This window comes from Camelus dromedarius, chromosome 20 (genome assembly GCF_036321535.1).
Source record: "Camelus dromedarius isolate mCamDro1 chromosome 20, mCamDro1.pat, whole genome shotgun sequence".
Classification (NCBI taxonomy): domain Eukaryota; kingdom Metazoa; phylum Chordata; class Mammalia; order Artiodactyla; family Camelidae; genus Camelus; species Camelus dromedarius.
In genome coordinates this window covers 15960447-15980887 of record NC_087455.1, presented here as the reverse complement: position 1 = coordinate 15980887, position 20441 = coordinate 15960447, and the positions used below count along the sequence as shown (strand labels likewise).

Sequence of the window (20441 nt, the reverse complement as noted above, 5' to 3'; positions counted from 1 at the left end):
AAACAACCTCATCCCTGAAAAACATACCTTTTGTTCTGAATCTTGTTACTAACAATATGATGTTCTAGTCTTTGGAATGCACCTAGCTATTATTTAAAGATGCATAAAGAAGAATAAAATATAATTTGACCTTCCATCTGTTTATTAACTTGACTTTTCTGGCAGTAAGACCCCAAAAGCTGCAGAAACCTGTACAGTCACAATGTCATGTTTTGAATTGCTTCTTTTCTGCTGTCTTACGTGGATCCTTTTTCCGCTTCTCTTTTCCACCCCCTTTCCTCCCTTCAGTCAATTAAATTAGTGTAATTGGGTTCTAACTTTGTGAATGTGAAGTGTTTTGTCTTAGTAATATCAGTTAATAGGACTTTCTACCCTGAAATCAATTTCCTGCTTTCATATCCTCCTCTTAATGTTGTCAGTGCTCAGGAAGTAATGATTTTAGTTCTCTGCCTCGCTGTTGTTACTGCCTTTTGAAGAGTGGTGTATCCCAAGCACCTAACTGTCCGCAAGTGGCACAAGCACTCACACACACTTGCTTAGCCTTCTTGAGTCAAGGACGTGTGCTGCTTTGGGAAACGGAGCTCTTTCGGCTCCCTTATTCCTTTAGGATGGTTTGAGATGGGCAGTTACGGCCTTGAGTGCAGCTTAGATTTTCTTTAGAAAAATAGCTTTAATCTGCTGCTGCAGTTAATGCTCAATTCATGTTTTCCAACAGACGCATGATTAAACAAGTATAATACTGATATTTTTTAGTCTTGACAATTTTTTTTTTTAATATACAACAATACTGAGTGACTTGAGGTGCTTGGGCTATGCAGGACTGTGAGCTAGCAGGAGCAGGGAGGCAAACAGAGTCCAGTCTGTCCCTGGATGTGGGAAACAACGGAAAGCTTTCGTTGGCAGGGAAGGTGCAGCATTTTCATACACAGAATTTATTTGCCCTCTATGTTTTTATTTTTTTCATATTTCATTATTTTTTATTTTAATAAAATTATTTGCCTTTTAGGAACACTGAATCTGACTGAGAACTAGATCTCCCATCTGTTAAGCCTTGAAGTTTGTCCGTACTCTTAAGCAATGTCTGTAGTTGCCAAATGATCTTCTTAGAAGGGGGTAGAAGGATGATTTGGATATAAAAAGGAAAGCAAGAGAAAATGGAGCCAGCAGTAGGACAGGGTGACATCCTGGATGGCCCAGAGTGATGCTTCCCCCACCTTTGTACACTGGGCGAAGAGGTGAGCCACACCCATTTCCGCGGCTGTGGAAAGTCACGGTGGTACGGGTGTTAATCATGGCAGCTAGTGAGGGTCTTCCATCTCTATAAGGTGACCTTGAAGAGTTTTAGCTTTGACATCCGCTTGCAGTTGTAGTCATGGCTCCCTTAACCGCATCCTTTGCAGGGCTTTCTTCTTCCTCTTTATAATAATCATTATCCTTTTCCCCCTGTCTTTTGAAGACTTCTTTTGACTCTTCTAAACTCTAAAACTTTTGAAAAGTTCTGATGAAGTGCTAACCAAGGAACAGTTGATATCTGCACATTCTTCTCTTTACCCCCCCAACCCCCGCCTTGTTACCTTCTTTTCTTATCACACTGCCAGATTCAGTTGCTTATTTCATGATGTCTGTTGTGTTATGTCATCTGCCAGCACACGTTTCAAGGATGGAAGAAAGTATGTGACCTCCCTCCCTCCAACTAGATAAGTAGCTTAAAATGTCTTTTATATTCAGCCGAACTTGCAGGGCTTGAGATGATAAGTTTTCATATTCATCTTTAGACTATGTGCGTGAGTGGAATAGAAGCCAATGTTCCTTCTTTCAGATAACCCACTTTTAAAAGTGTCTTTGCTAAAATCATCCTAATAATTTATAAGGGCAAAAAAATGTAGCCACATTGTTCACCAAGGGAAAAAATCTATCTGACCTACGTCACTTTGTTCTTTCGGTAGCCTCCATCATGTTTCCTTTGTGCTTCCTGGAAAGTAAAGGCCTGCAGAGAATAATAGGGGTCTGTTCTCTTTCACCAAATATCAACATCGTGAGTTTAGTGCTTCTGCAGCTCCCCCACTTCCCTAAACAATACGATCAGTTTGTATTTACATTGCTTCGGCTTTCTGGCTATGGCTGCTTTTCCTTCTGTTTTATTCTCATTTAATACTAAGCCAAGCCAAGCCCCTTGTGCCCCTAGAGAATTCCACCAATGCAAAAGGGAAGGCTTGGAAAGTCCCAGAGATTATAAATTGGATGCATAAAAAAATGTCAGTTTTCAATTACAGCTGTGTTAAGAGCACAACTAGAATATTAGGTACTGCGGGTAAGCTTTGAACATTGTCTCTTCTTCCTGTTTAGAGATTCATATTCTCAAGGGGCAATTCAGTCAACTATTCCTCTGTTGCTAGACATCAGTCTTGGTTCCATGTTTGTGTAGTTGCAAACAATGCTGCTGTACACCTCTTAAAAAATGTATCTCCTCAAGGAGCAGAGGACGAAATTTGTTAAATTACATATGTCACAGCATTTACTATAATCTAAAGGTCCTGTGAGCACTGGGATCTGAGAGATGAAGAATTGAATGACCTCAAGATTTAGAGACACCAATCACTGTTCTCGTCCTTGATTTTTCTTTCCTTCTCTTTAATTTTTTTCCCCCTAGATTTTAGGTTATTTTTTCTGTGTTTAACAAAGAGCAACTTGCTTACATAGCAGATGATTTTTTTTCTCCTTTTTCAGTTTTATTAGGTAGAATTATTACAGTTCAGCTGCACATACCATAGCAGATGATTTTTGTATTTAATATGGAGAATGTCATGTTAAAATGTAGAAAGAATCAATGCGTTTCACTGTCTGGAATATAAACTACATGTCATTTAGCCATTTTTATTTCTTGAGACTCTACCTATGTAATTGATGGCTGTGAAAAAGAAATATTTGGCTTTCTTAATCTAATTACTTCTTAAAACTTCCTGTGTCTTAACTCACTCCTTTCCTTCCTGCTGTTCTTTGACTTTTCAGATTCAAATATCTTCTCATGGGATACTTGCCAAACTTGAACCGGATCTCTGCTTAAATTTTTTATTTTTCACCAGTAAAAGGTGATGGAACTGCTCATGGGAGCTGGGCAAAGTGTTCTTTGAAAGAGGGGCAGAAAAGACAAAAGAAATGGGTTATTTGCAAGAACTTAGGAGACCAAAGGCTGTAGTGAGTCTTTAGGAGTCTAAAAAGAACACTTAAAACATCATATATCAGATACCATTCCAAGTCTCTTACGTAAGTTATCCCGTTTTGTCTTCACAGCAAAACTATGCAAAAAGTTTGAAGCTTACATTTAGTAAGTTGCCCAAATCACTCAGCTCGTAAAAGTGGTAGAACTGGGAGCAAAACTGGGGTCATCTGACCCTGGAAGCTTTGCTTTTCATTGTGTGATACTATTTTCTAAAAGTTATTCAGCTTAAGAGAGTTTTCAGTAAAGTCCCAACTTAAGTGTTTTGTTCCAATACAAAACAATGTCTCATCTAGCAGACTTTGGTATTGATGGGCAGGATGAGCAGGTGAAGGTGTCATGGTCCCATCGGCATGCTGAGATAGCTGGGATAGTGCCTGACGCTTACTGGGTGCTCAGCTGGTTAAACAGGTGAGCGATGTTACCTGCAATAGATTGATGCTGTAACATGGCTGTCCACCTGCACTCTCAGCTTTTATAACTATGACTACCTGTGTTACACCTAGGGCTACACTCATGAACAGCAAATATATGAAATTCAGTGTTTGTGTTATTACACTTCTAATGAGAAGGAGGAGGAAAAGAACCCTTTTAACAGCAAAATAATTCTTTAAAAACAATGCAAGCGACAATCGCGTAATTGTCACTTCTCTATTTTGAGAGAAGAATTTGACTCCATCTGTGCCAACCCCACAGCTGGAGGAGGAACACATGGAGACCTTCACTGCACAGAGTGTGGCAGCTCCCAAGGCACAAAAGCCAAATAAGTCCTTGAAAATTGAAGTGGGAAAAGGGTAGGAAGGGATAAATTGAGAGTTCGGGATTTGCAGACACTAACTACTATATATAAAATAGATAAACAGCAAGGTCCTACTGTATAGCACAGGGAACTATATGCAATACCTTGTCATGGCCAATAATGAAAAAGAATATGAAAAAGGAACACATATATATGAATAAATGAATCACTATGCTGTACAGCAGAAATTAACACAACATTGTAAATTGAGTATACTTAAAAAAAAAAGAGAACAAAAATTGAAGTGGAGCATTAAATGTAGTGTCTCATGAATTGAATTTCCATAAGACAAATGACAATATATCATCAGCAAATGATGATTAACACAAAAACAGCAACACTGGTTGTAAAATAACAAAAGTGCAGTTTGTTGAGTTGTCACAATCTTCTTGGCATCACGCTTAACATGGCTTTTCTAGCATCTCATCCAGTTCTTGTTTCCCTGATTGGTCATGTTTAAGGTCGTCTACACTATTAGAGAGAGAATGTGATGAGTAAGGGCTATTTATACTTAATCCTTGTATCTTATCCTAGACAGTAGGTTTACCCTTTTAGGTATAGGTGGCATAGAGCTGGGGAGGTGGAGAATGGGGGTGAATTTAACTCTGGCACAGCCAGACTCTTAAAGCCTGAGGAGATTAACTTAGTCAGATTTCCTCTTCAATTTAAAAATATTTTTAAAGTACTTTTATCTGTTATGGAAGTTGTTTAGATTCAGAATGCTTTTCTGGATTGATTTATACCAAAGCCAGTGTTTTGTGTAATTCACTGTACAAAGACAAAACAGTAGGCATTAAGTGCATAAACAGTGCTATGTATTTTCAGGTTATAATTTAAGACACTGTTGCCAAAGTCACCTTGAGGATTTAAAAAATCACAATACACTCAGAAAATAAATAAGTAACTTACCTACAAAATTTTATTATAGTATTCTTGAATGGAGTGGTATAGTAAATTTTTTATTTTATTTATTTTTTGGATGGGGAGGTAATTAGGTTGGTTTGTTTGTTTGTTTATTAGAGGAGGTACTGGGGATACTGGGAGTTTGTTATATAATTTCTCACACATGCTAAGTGTGCACTCTACTGCTTGAGCTGTACCCTCTTCCTGATGTAGAAAATTTATGTAAAAATTTGACTGTCCACAAAAGAGCCACTATTTGGAGATATTATATCAAAGTGTAACTGGCTTATCTTTTGGTCCAAGGTGCATTTAGCATCTCCTGAATGCAAGAGTGTGTTATTTACTAAGAATATGCAGAACGATTACTGAATTAAATGTGTTTGTCTTTGTGGCCAACGTCATTCATTAGCCGAAGTGACTAGTTGTATCACCATTTAAAGACTGAAACACCCATATGAAGTATTAGGTTAAATGTTGGCAGTGTGTACTCTCTTCATAGGGACCCACCTTTCTGAGACTCTGATAGTCATGTAACCAGAAAAATTATTCATTAGCAAATGTGGGTGATAAATACAGTTGCAACCCTACACTGCATTTGCTGATGTTGACTTAGAAGGAATGTGATGCTGTTTGTGAAACACCTGTGGAGGCGGTTGAACCAGTTAACGTTATTGATAAAAGGGGTTAATATGATTCTTAATACATTGTATTAGATTGTTTTCCTCGTGGTTTATAGAATTTTGAATTTCATAGTCCCAAAACAAAAAGTTTGCCAAGAATGAATACTTGAAGGAAAAAAAAACCTTCTATTGTTGCCATCATTTCATGAAACTGTGGACAAGAAAAGGATCTGACATGTAGTCAGTCTCACTCAATAAATGTTAGTTGAATTAAATGGATAGATGAGTGAACAACAAAAAAAGTTGTGATGATATAATTTCAGAATAAAGGAAAGCCCTTAAATGGAATAGACTTAGTTTTGGGAAAAACTAAATGCATTGTCCTTAACATTGCAATTTCCCTGTGTCCCAGCACGCTCTTCACGACATACCATGAGCCCACAGGTTGATTTGGGGAGACCTGCTGCATAAACTAGCCACTGAATAGTTCAAAGTCAGCTGTATTCTGGACCGGCTACTTATCTCTTTGACTACCTACCACTGGCGATTCATGTCTAGCCATGTACCAAGCCCCTACTGTGAGCCAAACACTAGTAGTCCAAGATTTGAGGATGCCAGAAATGATAAAGTCCCAGCCTGGGCTTTCGAGACGAGTGACTTATATGGGAAAATAGATGTCCTCCTCCCCTGCTTCTAAACAGATAAACCCATATTACACCACAGCATGGTAAGCGTCCCCAAAAGACTGCCTAGGGCTAGGTGTATGGACGACGGAAAGAAAATAAAGATGAATTCTGTGATGAACTTGGGAGTGAGTGTTGGATAAGATGACGTTTTGCTATAACTTTAGAGTCTTTCCCAAGCTCTTGTGGCCTGTATTTCTAGGTAAACACATTGCTTTGGGTTCAGAAGCAATAGTTGTGTGGCCTGAACTAACTTAAGTCTCAATTTTTGCACTGTGAAAATAAGATAATGGCTCTGTCTACCTTACAGAGTGGTGGTGAGGATGGCATTGCGTATTACTTGTACAGTTAGTACAGTGGCATGTAGTTAAGTGGATGGTATAATTATGACAGACTTCAGCAGGGTGGGCTAGAGATGGCAATCAGTGGACACGGAGGCTTTTATTAAACCCTGATGGGCTGACTCTTCACCCACAGGCTTAAAATAATCTCTCTTCTGAATTTCCATAGCACTTTACATTTAATTCCTTTGAGATATTTGAAATTTCCCTTGGGTACTATAGTTACACGTGAACTTGTTTTATTACCTTTGCTAGACTGTAAGCTTATCGAGGGCAAGAATGTGCTGTATAATTTCTCTTTGCAGTTCTAGCTCTCAAGAGCAGTGATGATTGACCTCTAGGTATTCATAGTATAAATGAAGAAGAATGAGTCAGTATTTAAATAATGAATGAAAGGTGGAAAATATCCCTCTCCATCAAATTTAGTATTTGCCAGCCTTGTTTTTGCTCAACATAGATAAATAATTCTGGTTTTTTAAAATGTGCATTTCATATTAACTAATGAAACTGAGCTTCTTCTCATGTGCTATTTTTTTTTTTTTTTGGTGAAGTCTGTCAAGTATTTTGAATTTTGAGGGGTTGTTTGAGACTTCAGCTTGATGCTGGCCAGTTTGCAGAATTCCTGGTTACTTCCCAGAGACCAAAATGACCTAGAAACTTGGCTCTAGGGGTGTGATGTCTTGACTGTTCCACAACTCCACGATTCGTGAACGCAGAGCATAAAACTGAAGTTGCAAACAAACCACGATAAATCCTTGAGATATAAATGGTAATGCAGAACTGGGTGTAAGTTCAGTCTGGTACCCGTACACCTGCAGTTTTATGTAACATTATTTCAGTTCTTTTTAAGAGCCTAAACAAGCATAGGAGTTGGTTCTCAGAGGCAGTCGAGAATAGTAATTTGGAACTTGAACTCTGGAGTGACACCTGTAGTTCTGTTTCTCCCTCTGCCATTTACTGTCTTCTTTGGGTCTTAACTAATCTCTGGGCTTCAGTTTCTTCATCAAAAAAATATGGAAGAAAATAACAGTAAGTGTATCCCAGGCTGTTGTTATAATGAAAGGAATGAATGCATGCCAATAGCATTTAAAGAGTGAATTCATAGGAAGTGCTTTATGAAGGTTAGCTGTTGTTACTACTGATTTGGGGTTGACAGCCTGGCAGGGTTAGGTATTCTGAAGTGCAGATTTTCCTTAGGAACTACTCAGCCTTTATCTGGATAGCTTTTCATTCATTAAACATCAATCTTCAACAGCCACATACTGTTTGATTCCATTTATACAGAATTCTCTAAGTGATAACATTATAGAGGTGGAGAACATTCTAGCGGTTACCAGATGTGAAGGACTTGGAGTGGGAGGCTGTCAGGGGTTAGCGTGAGGGAGTTCCTTTGTCTTGTTGTAATAGTTCGGTGCCTTGAGTGTGGTGTTGGTTACAGTGATCTATACATGTGATAAAATTGCATAAAAAGACACACACATGTAAGGAGTACACATAAAAACTGGTAAAATCTGAATAAGGTCTATAGATTGTCCTAATGTTGATATCCTGGTCTGATCTGTACTTTAGTTATTTCCATAAGTGTCTGGGTGAAGGGTACACAGGGACTCTCTGTACTATTTCTTATTGCTGTTGGTTTTCCCAGCAGCTTTAGGGAGACACAGTTCATATAGCCTACCATTCACTCATATTAAAGCGTACAAGTCACTGGGTTTTTAGCATAGTCACAGATCTGTGCAGTCATCACCACAGTCAATTTTAGACCATTTCACCACCTCAAAAAGGAACCCCACACTTTAGTTAACACTCCCTACCCACTAGACCCTCCAGCCTCTGGTACCCACCAGTCTACTCTGTCTCTATAGATTTCCTTATTCTGGACTTTTCACATGAATGGAATCACATGCTATGTGGTCTCTATATTATTTTTGCAACTCTCTGTGGGTCTATAGTTATTCCAAAATGAAAAGTTAAAAAAAAATGAATGGCTGTGTTGCTATGGGACAAGCACTGTGCTGGGCACTGGGGACACATGACTAAATGAAGCCATGATCACTGCCCGCAAGAGCCTAGAGTTTAGTGGGAAAGTCAGAGAAGTCAATGGACAATGAGAAAGTGGTGTGATAAATGCTCTGATGGAGGTAAAGTAGGAGCCAGGACAACACCAGGAAGAGTATAACTTAGATTGCAGGTAAGGTCAGGCAAAGTTCCCCTAGTGGAACTGGTTAGCAGAATTTCTAAGTGCAGGGAACATGGAAAGAATCTGAAACCGTGTGTGGACTGTGACATCTGTGAAACTCAACTCTTTCTGAAGACTTTTGCCCCTGTTGGCTGGGGTCTTTGTGCACCAGGATGCCAGACAGTCCTCATCTGTTGTTTGTTCTCCCCAGTGTCCAACAAGCACCCGTTTGTGGACAGCAATCTCCTCTACCAGTTCAGAATGAACTTCCGGCGGAGGCGAAGACTGATGGAGCTGCTCAATGAGAAATACCCCTCCTCCCAGGAAACTCATGACAGCCCCTTCTGCCTGAGGAAGCAGAGCCATGACAATCGGAAATCCACCAGTTTTATGTCAGGTATGTCAGTTCTGTTTGTTTGATCACATCTGTCTTTTGAGAAATAGCGTAGTAGTAGCTCACCTTTGTGCCATTCTGCTCTCCAGAAAATTTTTATTTATTTATAAACAAGAAGCATACCCCTGACCCCAAAGAATACACACACACACACAGTGAAATTGTTCCTGGGCAATCAACTTAGGTGCTATGAAGTCTGTTTTACAATATCATGTATTTGAATTACAGAGGACTGCTCAAGCTCTCACTCATACCTTACTTACTTTTCATTTACAAATAGTTCTTACATATCATTAATTATCCAGTTTTCTAAATCACAGCAGTGAAAAGCTAGCTATGTATTTTAGGGATGAATAAAGACTTCTGAGAGCATGTACAACTAAAAGGCAACTGATTTTCAGTCTACCACACAGAACACATCAAAACTGTGTAGAGCAGACACAGGAGCACAGGAAGCGCGGCAGCCTGGGGCTGTTATGTGTAAGGTCAGACAGTCCCGTATAATTAACTGTGACAGAGATAACCCCACTCATCCCAAAAAGGTGCACTTGATGTGTCATTCTGTGTAAGAGGGGGAGGTGCTTCACAGGGTAACTTCTTCTGAAAACTTGACCTTGACTCAAGAAACTGGTTAGCCTAAGGTTTGGCGGTTCTGGGCTTAACCTGAAACCCAGGGCAAAATGAAAACGTGTTTCTTGGTTATGAATAGGAGGTGACCATGAGAATACTGACAGCTAGATGTATTGAGAACTTTCTGTGCCACTGGCTCGGAGTCAGGCTTGCCTGCTTGAATTTTCTTGTTTAATTCTCACTGTTACTCTACGGGGAAAGACTTTTCTTATCTCCACTTTCTCGGTGAAGAAACTGAGGCATAGAGCAATTGGGTGGCTTACTCAAGGTTACACCGCTAGAGAGTGCTGGGTCTCACGCCAGCTGTGTCTCACTCCAGTGCTTATACTGTACTGTCTGCTCCCCAGCCTTCTGCATCCCAGTTTCCTCAGACACAGCTGGGATGGAGGAGAGAATAAACCAAGAGCTGCTCTGGGAAAGTCAACACCAGCCAAGGGTCAGAAGCCTAAGCCTGTGCTTAGAGGCACACAGTTGTGTGTCCTTAAGGTTGCAGTCTCCTGCAAATGCAGAGGAACCATTCACATCACATCCTCACTGTTCTTAAGTGGGTCTGACAGATGCGAACACGTGTCGATGATGTGAAGGAGGCTACAGTAACCGTGGTCACCATATAAGCCAGCACTGACTTTGTGCCTCCCAGGCACTGAGTGGAGTCCTCTCCATGGGTTCTTTCATCCCATCATATACCTTGTTCTCCCCATACTGAGAGCCATATGGCAGAGAGGAAGAGACCAGACCACTGAAGCTGCTGCCTCCCATATACACCTTCAAAGCCTGAAGTTGTGCTCTGTATTTTAACCTCCTCCTTCTGTAGCTCTGGGTGATTCATGATTTAGTATTCAATCGGGAAGCACTTAATATCACCGTTAATTCATGAAATGTCTCACCAGCGCTTAATTTACATCCTTCCAGCTTAGCCCGGCTGGGTAGTTTCCTAACATAATATTTTATGTAGCTGAGTACTTTCAAATCTATTATATAATCCACTCCCTGCACCAGTCCTATGAAATGGCATTGTTCTTCCCACTTCATAGTTGGGGAAACTGAGGCTCAGAAAACGGAAGGGAATGGCCCGGGGCTGGACTATCAGTAAGTGGCAGAGCTGCCACTCAAACCCTTGCTTTCCTGACTCCAAGGCCAGAGTGCTTTATTCTGGCGCCTGTGGCCCGCCTCCCTGTCCCTGGCCGCTGTGAGCCCTGGGGATCCCAGGCCGCCCGCCACCCTCCGTGACCGTGTGTGTTCTCGGCCCGCACAGTCAGCCCCAGCAAGGAGATCAAGATCGTGTCGGCCGTCCGGAGGAGCAGTATGAGCAGCTGCGGGAGCAGCGGCTACTTCAGCAGCAGCCCCACCCTCAGCAGTAGCCCCCCTGTGCTCTGCAACCCCAAATCTGGTGAGTGGCGGAGAAGTAGCGTCGTGTCGGCCGGTGATGGTTCGGGGCACTCGGGCGCATGTGCAGGCTGGGTGCCCTGCGAAGCGGATTCTCGGGCGGCAGGCTGGTGTGTGGCAGTCTCCTTCCCACGTGCTCCTGGCGGAAACACCTGCTGGGAGGGAAGGGTGTAGGTTTGGGCAGAGGGAGAACTGGGCTGCAGTGCAGCCTCAGTGGAGGCTTCAGACCCCATGAGGAGCCCTAGAGCTGGGATGGCCTGGAGAGTTATTCCAGCTTGGGGTGGGCGGCCAGGCCTTTATCTCCTCACACTGGCCAGTCATTGGCTGTTGGCTGCCCCTGCACGGATGGCGAGGCCTGGGGAAAGGCAGCTTCTTTGGAGAGAGAGTTCCAAAGACAGCTGAAAACATTGGCCATCTGAGGGCTGTCTGCTGTTAGCAGTCCCTATAGCTGGAGGAGCTTCTCAGTCCCGAGGGAGGGTTTGAGCAGCAAACAGCAGGGGAAATAGTGCTTCCCCGGATTGCAGCTGATGCAAAGACCTGTCGGGTCTCGGCACCCTGAAGGAAGAAGCTCGGACCTCTGCAAACCCAGCCGTCCCTGCAATAGACTCTTGGTGCCTTGTGGTTTCAAACCCTACCCACCAACTTCCATGGCGTCTACATTCCAAAAAAGAAAAATAGGCACAAAGATTGTTAATGAACTTGTACTTAGATATAATTCTTCCTTGACCTAATCAGTTCTTATGCCCCACAGGAACCTGTATTCCATCCCTTCCCCACCTCCTTCCCAGGATTATATTGTGTGGTCCATCATGATAACCATGGCCTTGAAAACACCTTCACCGCCATTTGTTTAGTGCCCCGCCCACCCTCAGTTCAGTATATCACCTTCAGGGGAGAAACTTTTTTTTCTTTGTTCATGCTGTTTCCTCATACAAGGATAGGAGGTCATGGCCTCATCCCTCAGTGAGGACATCATCTCTTGGATGAAAAAGAAAATTACGCATCCATGAGAATAAGGACAAAGAGATGTTGTTATAGGACTTTAAGAGAAAACTGACATCTAATGCTATTCTCTAGGCAAGTGCGTTTTTTTCCTAACTTTTCTTCCCTCTGCCTTCTGGAGGGTTAGCTCTGAGAATAAAATTGTAACCTGCAAAGGTATGAAGAAACTTGCTGCCTCTGGCTGGAAAATCATCGAGCACCCACATACTACTGGGTTTTTCAATTAATAGAGCATCACTGATAAGATAGAATGAGAAGAAGTACATTCTTAGAAATAGCATGTTTGGAGCCTTGATGGACACCTCAAAGTTAGAACCAAAAGAATTCAGTTTCAGGAAAGGGTCAGTTGTGATGAAGCCATTTTACATGTTTTTGATTGCTTACAATAGTAGAAGATGAACAAAGTGTTGATTTTACTTAAATTAACTGCGCATTCATCTTCCCTGAGGTGGGTTTGCATTGTTTCTTCATTCTCTTTACCCTCTTGGCTCAGAGGGAAAATTTTACTGATATGCAGGCAGAAAAGATAGGTCAAGTTGCCTTAGGGGGGCTCTCTAAGGACCAGCAGGTCAGGACTTAATTGTGTCCTACCTCTTAGCCATATTCTGACCAGCTCCTCTTTCACTCTGAGTTCGGAGGATTCCCAAGATGCAGTGAGCTCATCTGTGATTTTTTTTTTCTTAAGGAAATAAGCAGACTTCACAGTAAGGCATTTAAAATTAATCATTAGATACACATCAGGATATGTATATTTTTTACTACTGTACGTAAATGCCTTAAGCCAGGTAAAAAAAGTGCTACAGAAAATAACATAGTATCATTGTAAAGAGTAAATAAATTCCTAAGAATGTGAAAAGAGAAAGCTGGAAATAATTCCCTTGGTTTCAAAGTTTCTACGTTTTCAACGTAAGAAAGAGAGAAAGTATATTAAAACAAATGGTCAGTATTATTGCCAAATATTACAATATAATGTGATTCAAAACTACAGTGAGATGTCAGTCACCTCATGTCTCAGAATGACTGTTATCAAAAAGATAAGTAACAACAAATATTGGTGAGGATGTGGAGAAAGGGAACCCTCATGCACTGTTGGTGGGAGTGTAAATTGATGCGACCACTATGGAAAATGGTATGGAGGTTCCTAAAAATATTACAAATAGAACTACCTTGTGGTCCAGGAATTTCACTTCTGGGTATTTATCTAATTCTAATTTGGAAAGTTATCTGCACCCCCATGTTTACTGCAGCATTGTTTACAATAGCCAAGACATGGAAACAACCTAAGTGTCCATCAGTGGATGAATGGATAAGGAAAATTAATAATGGAATATTATTCAGCCATGAAAATGAAGGAAATTCTGCCATTTGCGTCAACATGGATGAACCTTGAAGGCATTATGCTAAGTGAAATAAGTCAGATGAGAGGACAAATACCATATGATCTCACTTGTATATGGACTTTAACGAACAAAAAAGCCGCCAACTCAAATCGGTGGTTGCCAGAGGAGGGGATGGGATGAGGCGGGTGGGAGGGTGGGTAAAATGAGTGAAGGGGGTCGAAAGGTGCACATTTCTAGTTATAAAATAAGTGAAGTCTTGGAGATGTGATGTACAGTGTGGTGACTGTGGTTAATAATACTGCGCTGTATATTTGAAAGTTGCTAAGAGTATATCTTAAAAGTTCTCATCACAAAAAAATCTGTAGCCCTGTGAGGTGACGGATGTTAACTAGATTAGGTGATCATTTCATAACATACACATCATTATGTTGTAAACTGAAACTAATATAATGTTATATGTCAATTATATCTCAATAAAAAAAGAGAGAAAGTGTAGTAAAATAAATGGTCGCTATTGTTGGAAATATCACAAGTACACTGCGATTCCTACATCCAAACTCTTAAACCCCAGAAGGGATTGCAGGGGGTGAGGTGGGGAGAGAGTTTTCTGGCAGGGAATAAAAAGGTCACAGTTCTCAACCACAGACCCCTTTTCTTGCCTCCCAACCATCTGCTGAGACCTTTGCTCTTGATATTCAGCCTTCTCCCTCTTTGGGGACAACATAAACTTACATTCTCTTTTATGAGCTTTCTGAAAGCAAAAGGAATAACACCAGCCACCTGTCACCTCAACAAGGAGCACTTCGTTGCCTCTAACTGAGAAGGTGCTTATCAGGGCACAGCTGCTGGTGGAGCGTCCAGGCCTCTCCCCACGCTGCCTTTCACTTTCTGTTCCGAGACTGGCATCTGACCTCTGAAGGCCACCAGCAGAGGGAATTGGAGGCTGGCACTTCTTGCCAGGTTAGGCTTCCGTCCCTGGCCTTTCCAGTGTCTTTGTGGACCCAAGTTCATGATGTCTCTATAACTAGGATAGGGTGGTCCTTGCCCCCTAACCCACTGGCTGCTCTGGACAGTTGTGGCAGTCCATTCTCCAGTTCTTAGTGAGCACAGGATGGATGCGGAAGTTCACTTTTGCTGAGTTTTTAGGCAGCCCGCGAGTCAGGAGTTGACTGTGGTCCTCACCATCTTGGTGGACCACTAGCATGACCTGATGAGAACGGATGTCTCAGGAGGGCAGCACACAGCTACCTTTTGGAGCTTCTGAGCCCTTTCTTCTGCTTACTGTGGAGACAGCACTACATGAGAGGAGCCTTGTAGCATTGACCCGCTGTGTCTGAGACCTTGCACACAAGCTATTTAACTTTTCTCAGCTTCTCTTTTCTCCCTAATAGAATAGGGATAATGATGAAACGAACCCATTCATTCTTGTGATGATTAAATAGGAGGATATATTTATAGCACCTAGCATAGCGCCCAGAACGTGGTAAGCATGCAGAAAAGTTCACCAGTATTACGATTCAGGGCAAAAGGCAACGTGGACGTGAAATCTGGGATATTAATAGGGAAATAGTGAGACTTTTCCCCTTTGTATGGGATGTGTGCAGTATGTTGGGGGAGGGGGTTGTGCAGGGCTAGTTCTGGACACATGGCTATCATACTGCCAGAGTTGGGATTTCTCTTAACTTTGACATGTCGAAGGCATGTCTAGATTTAAAAGAAAGAAATTGGAGAAGTATAAAGTGTTTTTTCCTTTACAGAAAAATTTCAAGCCACTCCTTACCCAACCCCTGCACTCTCACCGTGCTCTGTTTCTTCTTGCCATAGCTCTGTAAGTTAGGTTTAGGGTTATTTATGTTTGCTAATATATTCTGTCTCTAGTTGGCTACACTAGAAACTGGGAGACAGGGATCTTTGCCACTTTTGTTCCCTGATGTCACATTTGAGGCATTCAGTAAATATCTCCTGAATAAATGAACAGAGGGTTCAGAAGGGTTTGTACCTTGACACTGCATCTGTCTTACAGTGTTAAAAAGACCGGTCACTTCTGAGGAACTCCTGACTCCCGGGGCTCCATATGCGAGGAAGACGTTCACGGTAGGTGCACTGTTCCGTTTTTCTCCCTTGCTGCTCATCGATCTCAGCCATGTCAACATGTCACCGCGTCAATTTGTAACTTAGGAACGAAATTGAAAAAAAGCTTCTCCCAACTTCCCTTTTGTTTTAGCTTCATTATAATAAATAGTAAGCTTTATTGACCCCTAGGCACAAAGATGCATTAGGACTTGACACAATTTATTATTAATACAGCATTTAAAATTACTTTTGATGTATCCTTAAAAAAAGATTTCTATCAGGCACTCATTCTAATATATTCTAATATAATTACAGATTAAAAGGCAAATGCTAGAACAAAAAATGCCAATAATTCCTTCTGCGTTACAGTTAACTCTAAAAATTATTTAAGACATTAGGAAAGTCTTAAGGTAGAGAAAGAAAACTATGGGATAGATTGATTGCTCTACATAAGGAATGATGCTTTTGACAACGTTATCATGCCTTGAGCTATATGAGCACCTGATTTGGGTGCACTGTGTACCTGGGAGCACCTCCGGACCACCTGCCCTTTCTCGGAGGTCCTTCAGGCTTCCCTCTTCTTCTGGGGTCTCACTGGTTCCTTCAAACAGACTCCAAGTGCTCTGCTTGGTATCGTGTCACCCACTTTCCATCCCCTGGCCTCTTTCTTTGTCTCCTCACATCTTCAGCGACGTCCTCTTTAAAACACTTCTCTTTGCGTCACTTTTCTAACTTTTGTTTTATTTACCTCAGGGAGGAAAAACATCTTTCCACACTCATTCATGCTGCAAACTTTTGTCAAGGACCGCTCCACGTTCTGAGCACTCAGGAGTTAAACTTGGGGGACTCAGTTGTACAGGTCATGAGAAAGAAACACTGGTGATGTGTCTGTATCGGGGAACAGGTACACTGTGCATCTGGAAGTGGAATTAGGTATCATGAACAATAGCAGCAAACCCAAAAGCCAGCAAAGTGCCCAAAAAGAACTTCTCAGACAAGCAGAAACTAAGAGTTCATTGATATTAAACCTGCCCTAAAAGCCTTTTTGAGAGTATTCACAAAACATTTCATCTGCTTCCCTGTTTTTCCTCCATCTCCAGCATTCGAGAGACAGTGAATTACATTTTTAAAGTGTATGTCTTTTTGGTTTTAAATATCAGTGCCAGCGTTGCTAGTAATTGACTGAATGGCTTTCATCTGTATTTCAGTTGGGTTATGTCTTAGAGACATGGCTGGGAGCTGCTTGGGAATGAAACTGCCAATTTTAATTATGACTCTGTAGGAAGGGGCACCCTCCAGTTTCAAACAACTTTTGGACCAGAGTTGACTTGTAAATTGTGAACTTTATGCACTTTTTCACTGTCTTTCCTTGGTGGAGAAAATTGTGTTTCAAGAAAGCCAAGATTCTTCATGCGTCCTACCCTTAGTAATTTAAATTGTTACACTTTAGAGTTCAGTGAGGTAGCAAGATCATCAAGAAAGTATCATTTGGATGCAGGGGAAGCGGACAAACTTGGAAGAGAGATGGGGTCTGGAGAGAAATTTCAACCACGTTTTTAAGATCTTCTAAACTTTCCATTCGAGTCTGATATTAAACTGCATAGTAGCCTAAGAAAGAGGCATTCTGCCAGTTATTTGAGTCGTAACCTCACAGAAGAAGCTTCTTTCTGCCAAACAAGTGCTTCTTGACCACATTTTCCACTTAGATATATAAGCCTGTATTTGCGATAGAAGGAAAGCGTTCCGTTCCCCTGACAGGGGAGAGATGAAATGGAGACGGGGTACCTCACGGCGTGCACTTTCTCTCTCTTGGAAGTCCGGGCAAGTTGCCAGGGACCGTCTGCTGATTGCTAATTGTGGTTTTCCTCTCTAGATTGTCGGTGACGCCGTTGGCTGGGGCTTTGTGGTGCGAGGAAGCAAGCCCTGCCACATCCAGGCCGTGGACCCCAGCGGCCCCGCGGCTGCTGCGGGGATGAAGGTACCACTAGTCGAGCCGCGTCTAAGTACCTCAGCTCTGCTTCATTGTTTGCTGCCATGTGTACCTCTTTCCCTATGTGTTTGGTTCCGTTTTTGTCATTTCCTTTTCCCTTTCTGAATGAGGTTGAAATGAAGCCAAAAGCATACGATGTAGCAAGTGGGAGGGTAAGTTTTCCTCTCACTCTGGCTGCGCCTCCTTGGTCCCCAGACCTCCCTTGGTTTTTCCCTGTCTCTCTCCTTAACCAATACTGAGTTTGAAAAAGAATTTTTCCTTTTTGCTTAAATCTTATGTAATAACTCTACTGCTTCTGTTCCACACAAAGCGTATTCTTGTGGCGTTTATGTATCCAGTAGAGCACGCAGGGCCGTAAGAAACAGGGACTAGTGAGAGAAAGAGAACAAAAGTCATGGAATTTGGAAGAGGAGAGCTGGATTCATATTTTGATGTTTCTACTCACCAGCTCTGACTTTGAACAAGTTCTGTGACGTCCCAGAGGCTGTCTCCTCTGAGAACGGAATCATATTTCGTTCTGCTGTTTGATGGATTAAATATGCGGAAACACTTGATAAAGTACAAAGAACTACACACATATCAAAAAACTGAACGAATTAGCTGAGGTTTTTGAAAATAATTTTTACATATTTTAAGTATTAAAGGAATGACTCTAAAGTCAGGAAAATCTGGAAAATACAGACAAGCAGGAATGAAAAATTATAATTGCCAATAATCTTGCCTAACTCAGAGATAACCACTGTTAACATTTTCAAGCGCCTCTACTGAAGTCTGATTGAGATACAATAAACTTAATTTATTGTGTTAATAAATACGTTGTTAATATTTTGATTTATATTCTTCCAGACTTCTTGTACATGTATATACATATATACATACACACGTACATGCAAATACATATATATATATATATACACTCATTTTTTTTTTGTAAAGAAATACGGTATAAGAGGATGTTGAGAACACTAGTTTCTGCTTCAAAACACATTTATCTAGCACAGTTTTGTTCTGTCATCTGTAAAACTTTTCACAGAGGACATTTATCTCTTGATTATCTGGGGCCAAGGGGGGATGCAAAGAACTTGAAAGCGATGGATTATTTCCCTCTTCATTTCCTCACTACTTTGATCCTCCTGCATCAGTCCTTCTCCTAGAGCAGTAAACCAGTAAAGCAGTAGGCACAGTTTAGATCTCCACAGCTCTGATTTCTAGCACTTACCCTCTGGCAATGGTTTAATGTACTAGAAAAGAGAGGTGAGCGGCTGAGACCAGCTCAAGGGAGTCCCGAGCAGAGATTACGGCCAGTCTGAGTAATCGGTGCTGGTAGGATTCGGGGTCGACTCTGCCCCCTGATTTGAACGCCTCCTTCATCCAGGGAGGCAGAGTCTCACCCGGTCCTGTGCTGTGGGCAAGTTAACAGAAGCCTTGTTGGCTCGGTCTGTCTGTGTTAGAGGCCCGTCCTCCTCATGAGCGCTGCAGTGGGCAGAACACCAAACAAGCCCAGAGCAGGAAAGTTTGCCAAAAGCATTTGTATCTGTGCCGAGGCTGAATTTTTCATTTTCTAATGGAACTCTTGGCTGTGGGGAGGGTTTTATATTTTATTTCCACAGTAAAGTACCTAAGTATAAATTATTTTTGGCAGAGCGCTTCGGTTCTGAGCGTGTACTCACTCGCATGGGGCTTTAACTTAAAAGCACATCTCCTTTGAGGAAGGCAGTGGATTGACATTGCAGCTAGAGACCTGGCTTTTGCTTAGCCAAGTGTGTTTAATTGATTTCAGTTCATCTTGATTAACGCGCATAACTGTTCTAGGCATTGTCAACTGATTAATTAATTAACTCCTTAATGTATATACCCTGATAGGGCAACCTGGTATTTTTTTTTTTCCAACTTCAGAAGCTAATACTCCAGGTGGTTTGTAGTCTTAGTTTCTTAGAGGGGAGTGTAGGATGGTTTTCATGTGTTGTAGGACAGGACAGAATTCAGTAGAACAGCATTTCCAAAATTGTATTATACAGCACTCTGGTCTAGCAAAATATACTGTCTTGAGGTTCTGTGATCAAAACAGTTTTAAACTGCTGCACACTTTATTCCCCTGTTGGAGTTTACAAAAAGCATATTAGCATACTAAAAATGCAGGTGAACCCAGTAGGGGGAAAAAATCTGTTTAAACTATCTAACACAACATTTCTATTAAGATTAAGATATAGCCCTGTTCTAAGAAGCTGCCTTTGGTCAAACTGTACTGGAATGAATATATACCAATTGTACTGTTGGTTACATGAAAATGACAGGAAATAGCATGCTCTTCCACATAATTTACTTGGGCATATTCCTTTAAATTACTTAGTCTGCTATTTTGTTATAGAAAATGCTGAATAAATTATTTCCTATTTTTACCATATATATTTGTTATAAAATAACTTTACTTATATAAAAAGCCATTTGTGTGATCCAGTCCTAGAGGCTTGTTTGCAGCGACCCGGGCCATCACTCCTGCTCTCAGACGGCAGGGCAGCATGTCTGGTTGTGCGGTGCTCTGTTGAGGGGGAGCGGAGGTGACCCTGCAGGAGTGTGTCCCTGGGGAAGGATCTGCTGACCTGGGCCATCATTGACCTGTGTGGTCCGGGTGGTAGAAATTGCCCAAAACTCTGGCCAGAAGCCTCCTCTTGGCATCTCCGACTAGCAAGGACCGGCCCAGGACAGTGTAGAGTGTCCCACTTTACTTTCAGTGTCACTGTCTCCACAGAAGACCAGGCTCAGCCCTCAGGCCCCAGCCCTTCTCTTCTCCAGTGTAGACAGAGCTTTGTATCTGGGCCTTTGTGGCCTTTCCATCTACGGAACATTTTATGCTTTTACTGTTGCTGCTTCATTTCACTGCTTT

General features: G+C 41.7%; 1 protein-coding gene across 2 annotated transcripts in view; it reads left to right on the top strand.

Moving 5' to 3' along the window:
* Positions 1-20441, top strand: part of DEPTOR (DEP domain containing MTOR interacting protein) — a 130473-nt gene that overhangs the window by 74924 nt on the left and 35108 nt on the right. For both annotated transcript variants that reach the window (XM_031439556.2, XM_010988416.3), the window contains 4 exons: positions 8954-9139; positions 11022-11156; positions 15518-15588; positions 17441-17545. In XM_031439556.2, the coding sequence (XP_031295416.1) occupies positions 8954-9139; positions 11022-11156; positions 15518-15588; positions 17441-17545 (497 nt within the window). The remainder of the gene's footprint in view (positions 1-8953; positions 9140-11021; positions 11157-15517; positions 15589-17440; positions 17546-20441) is intronic.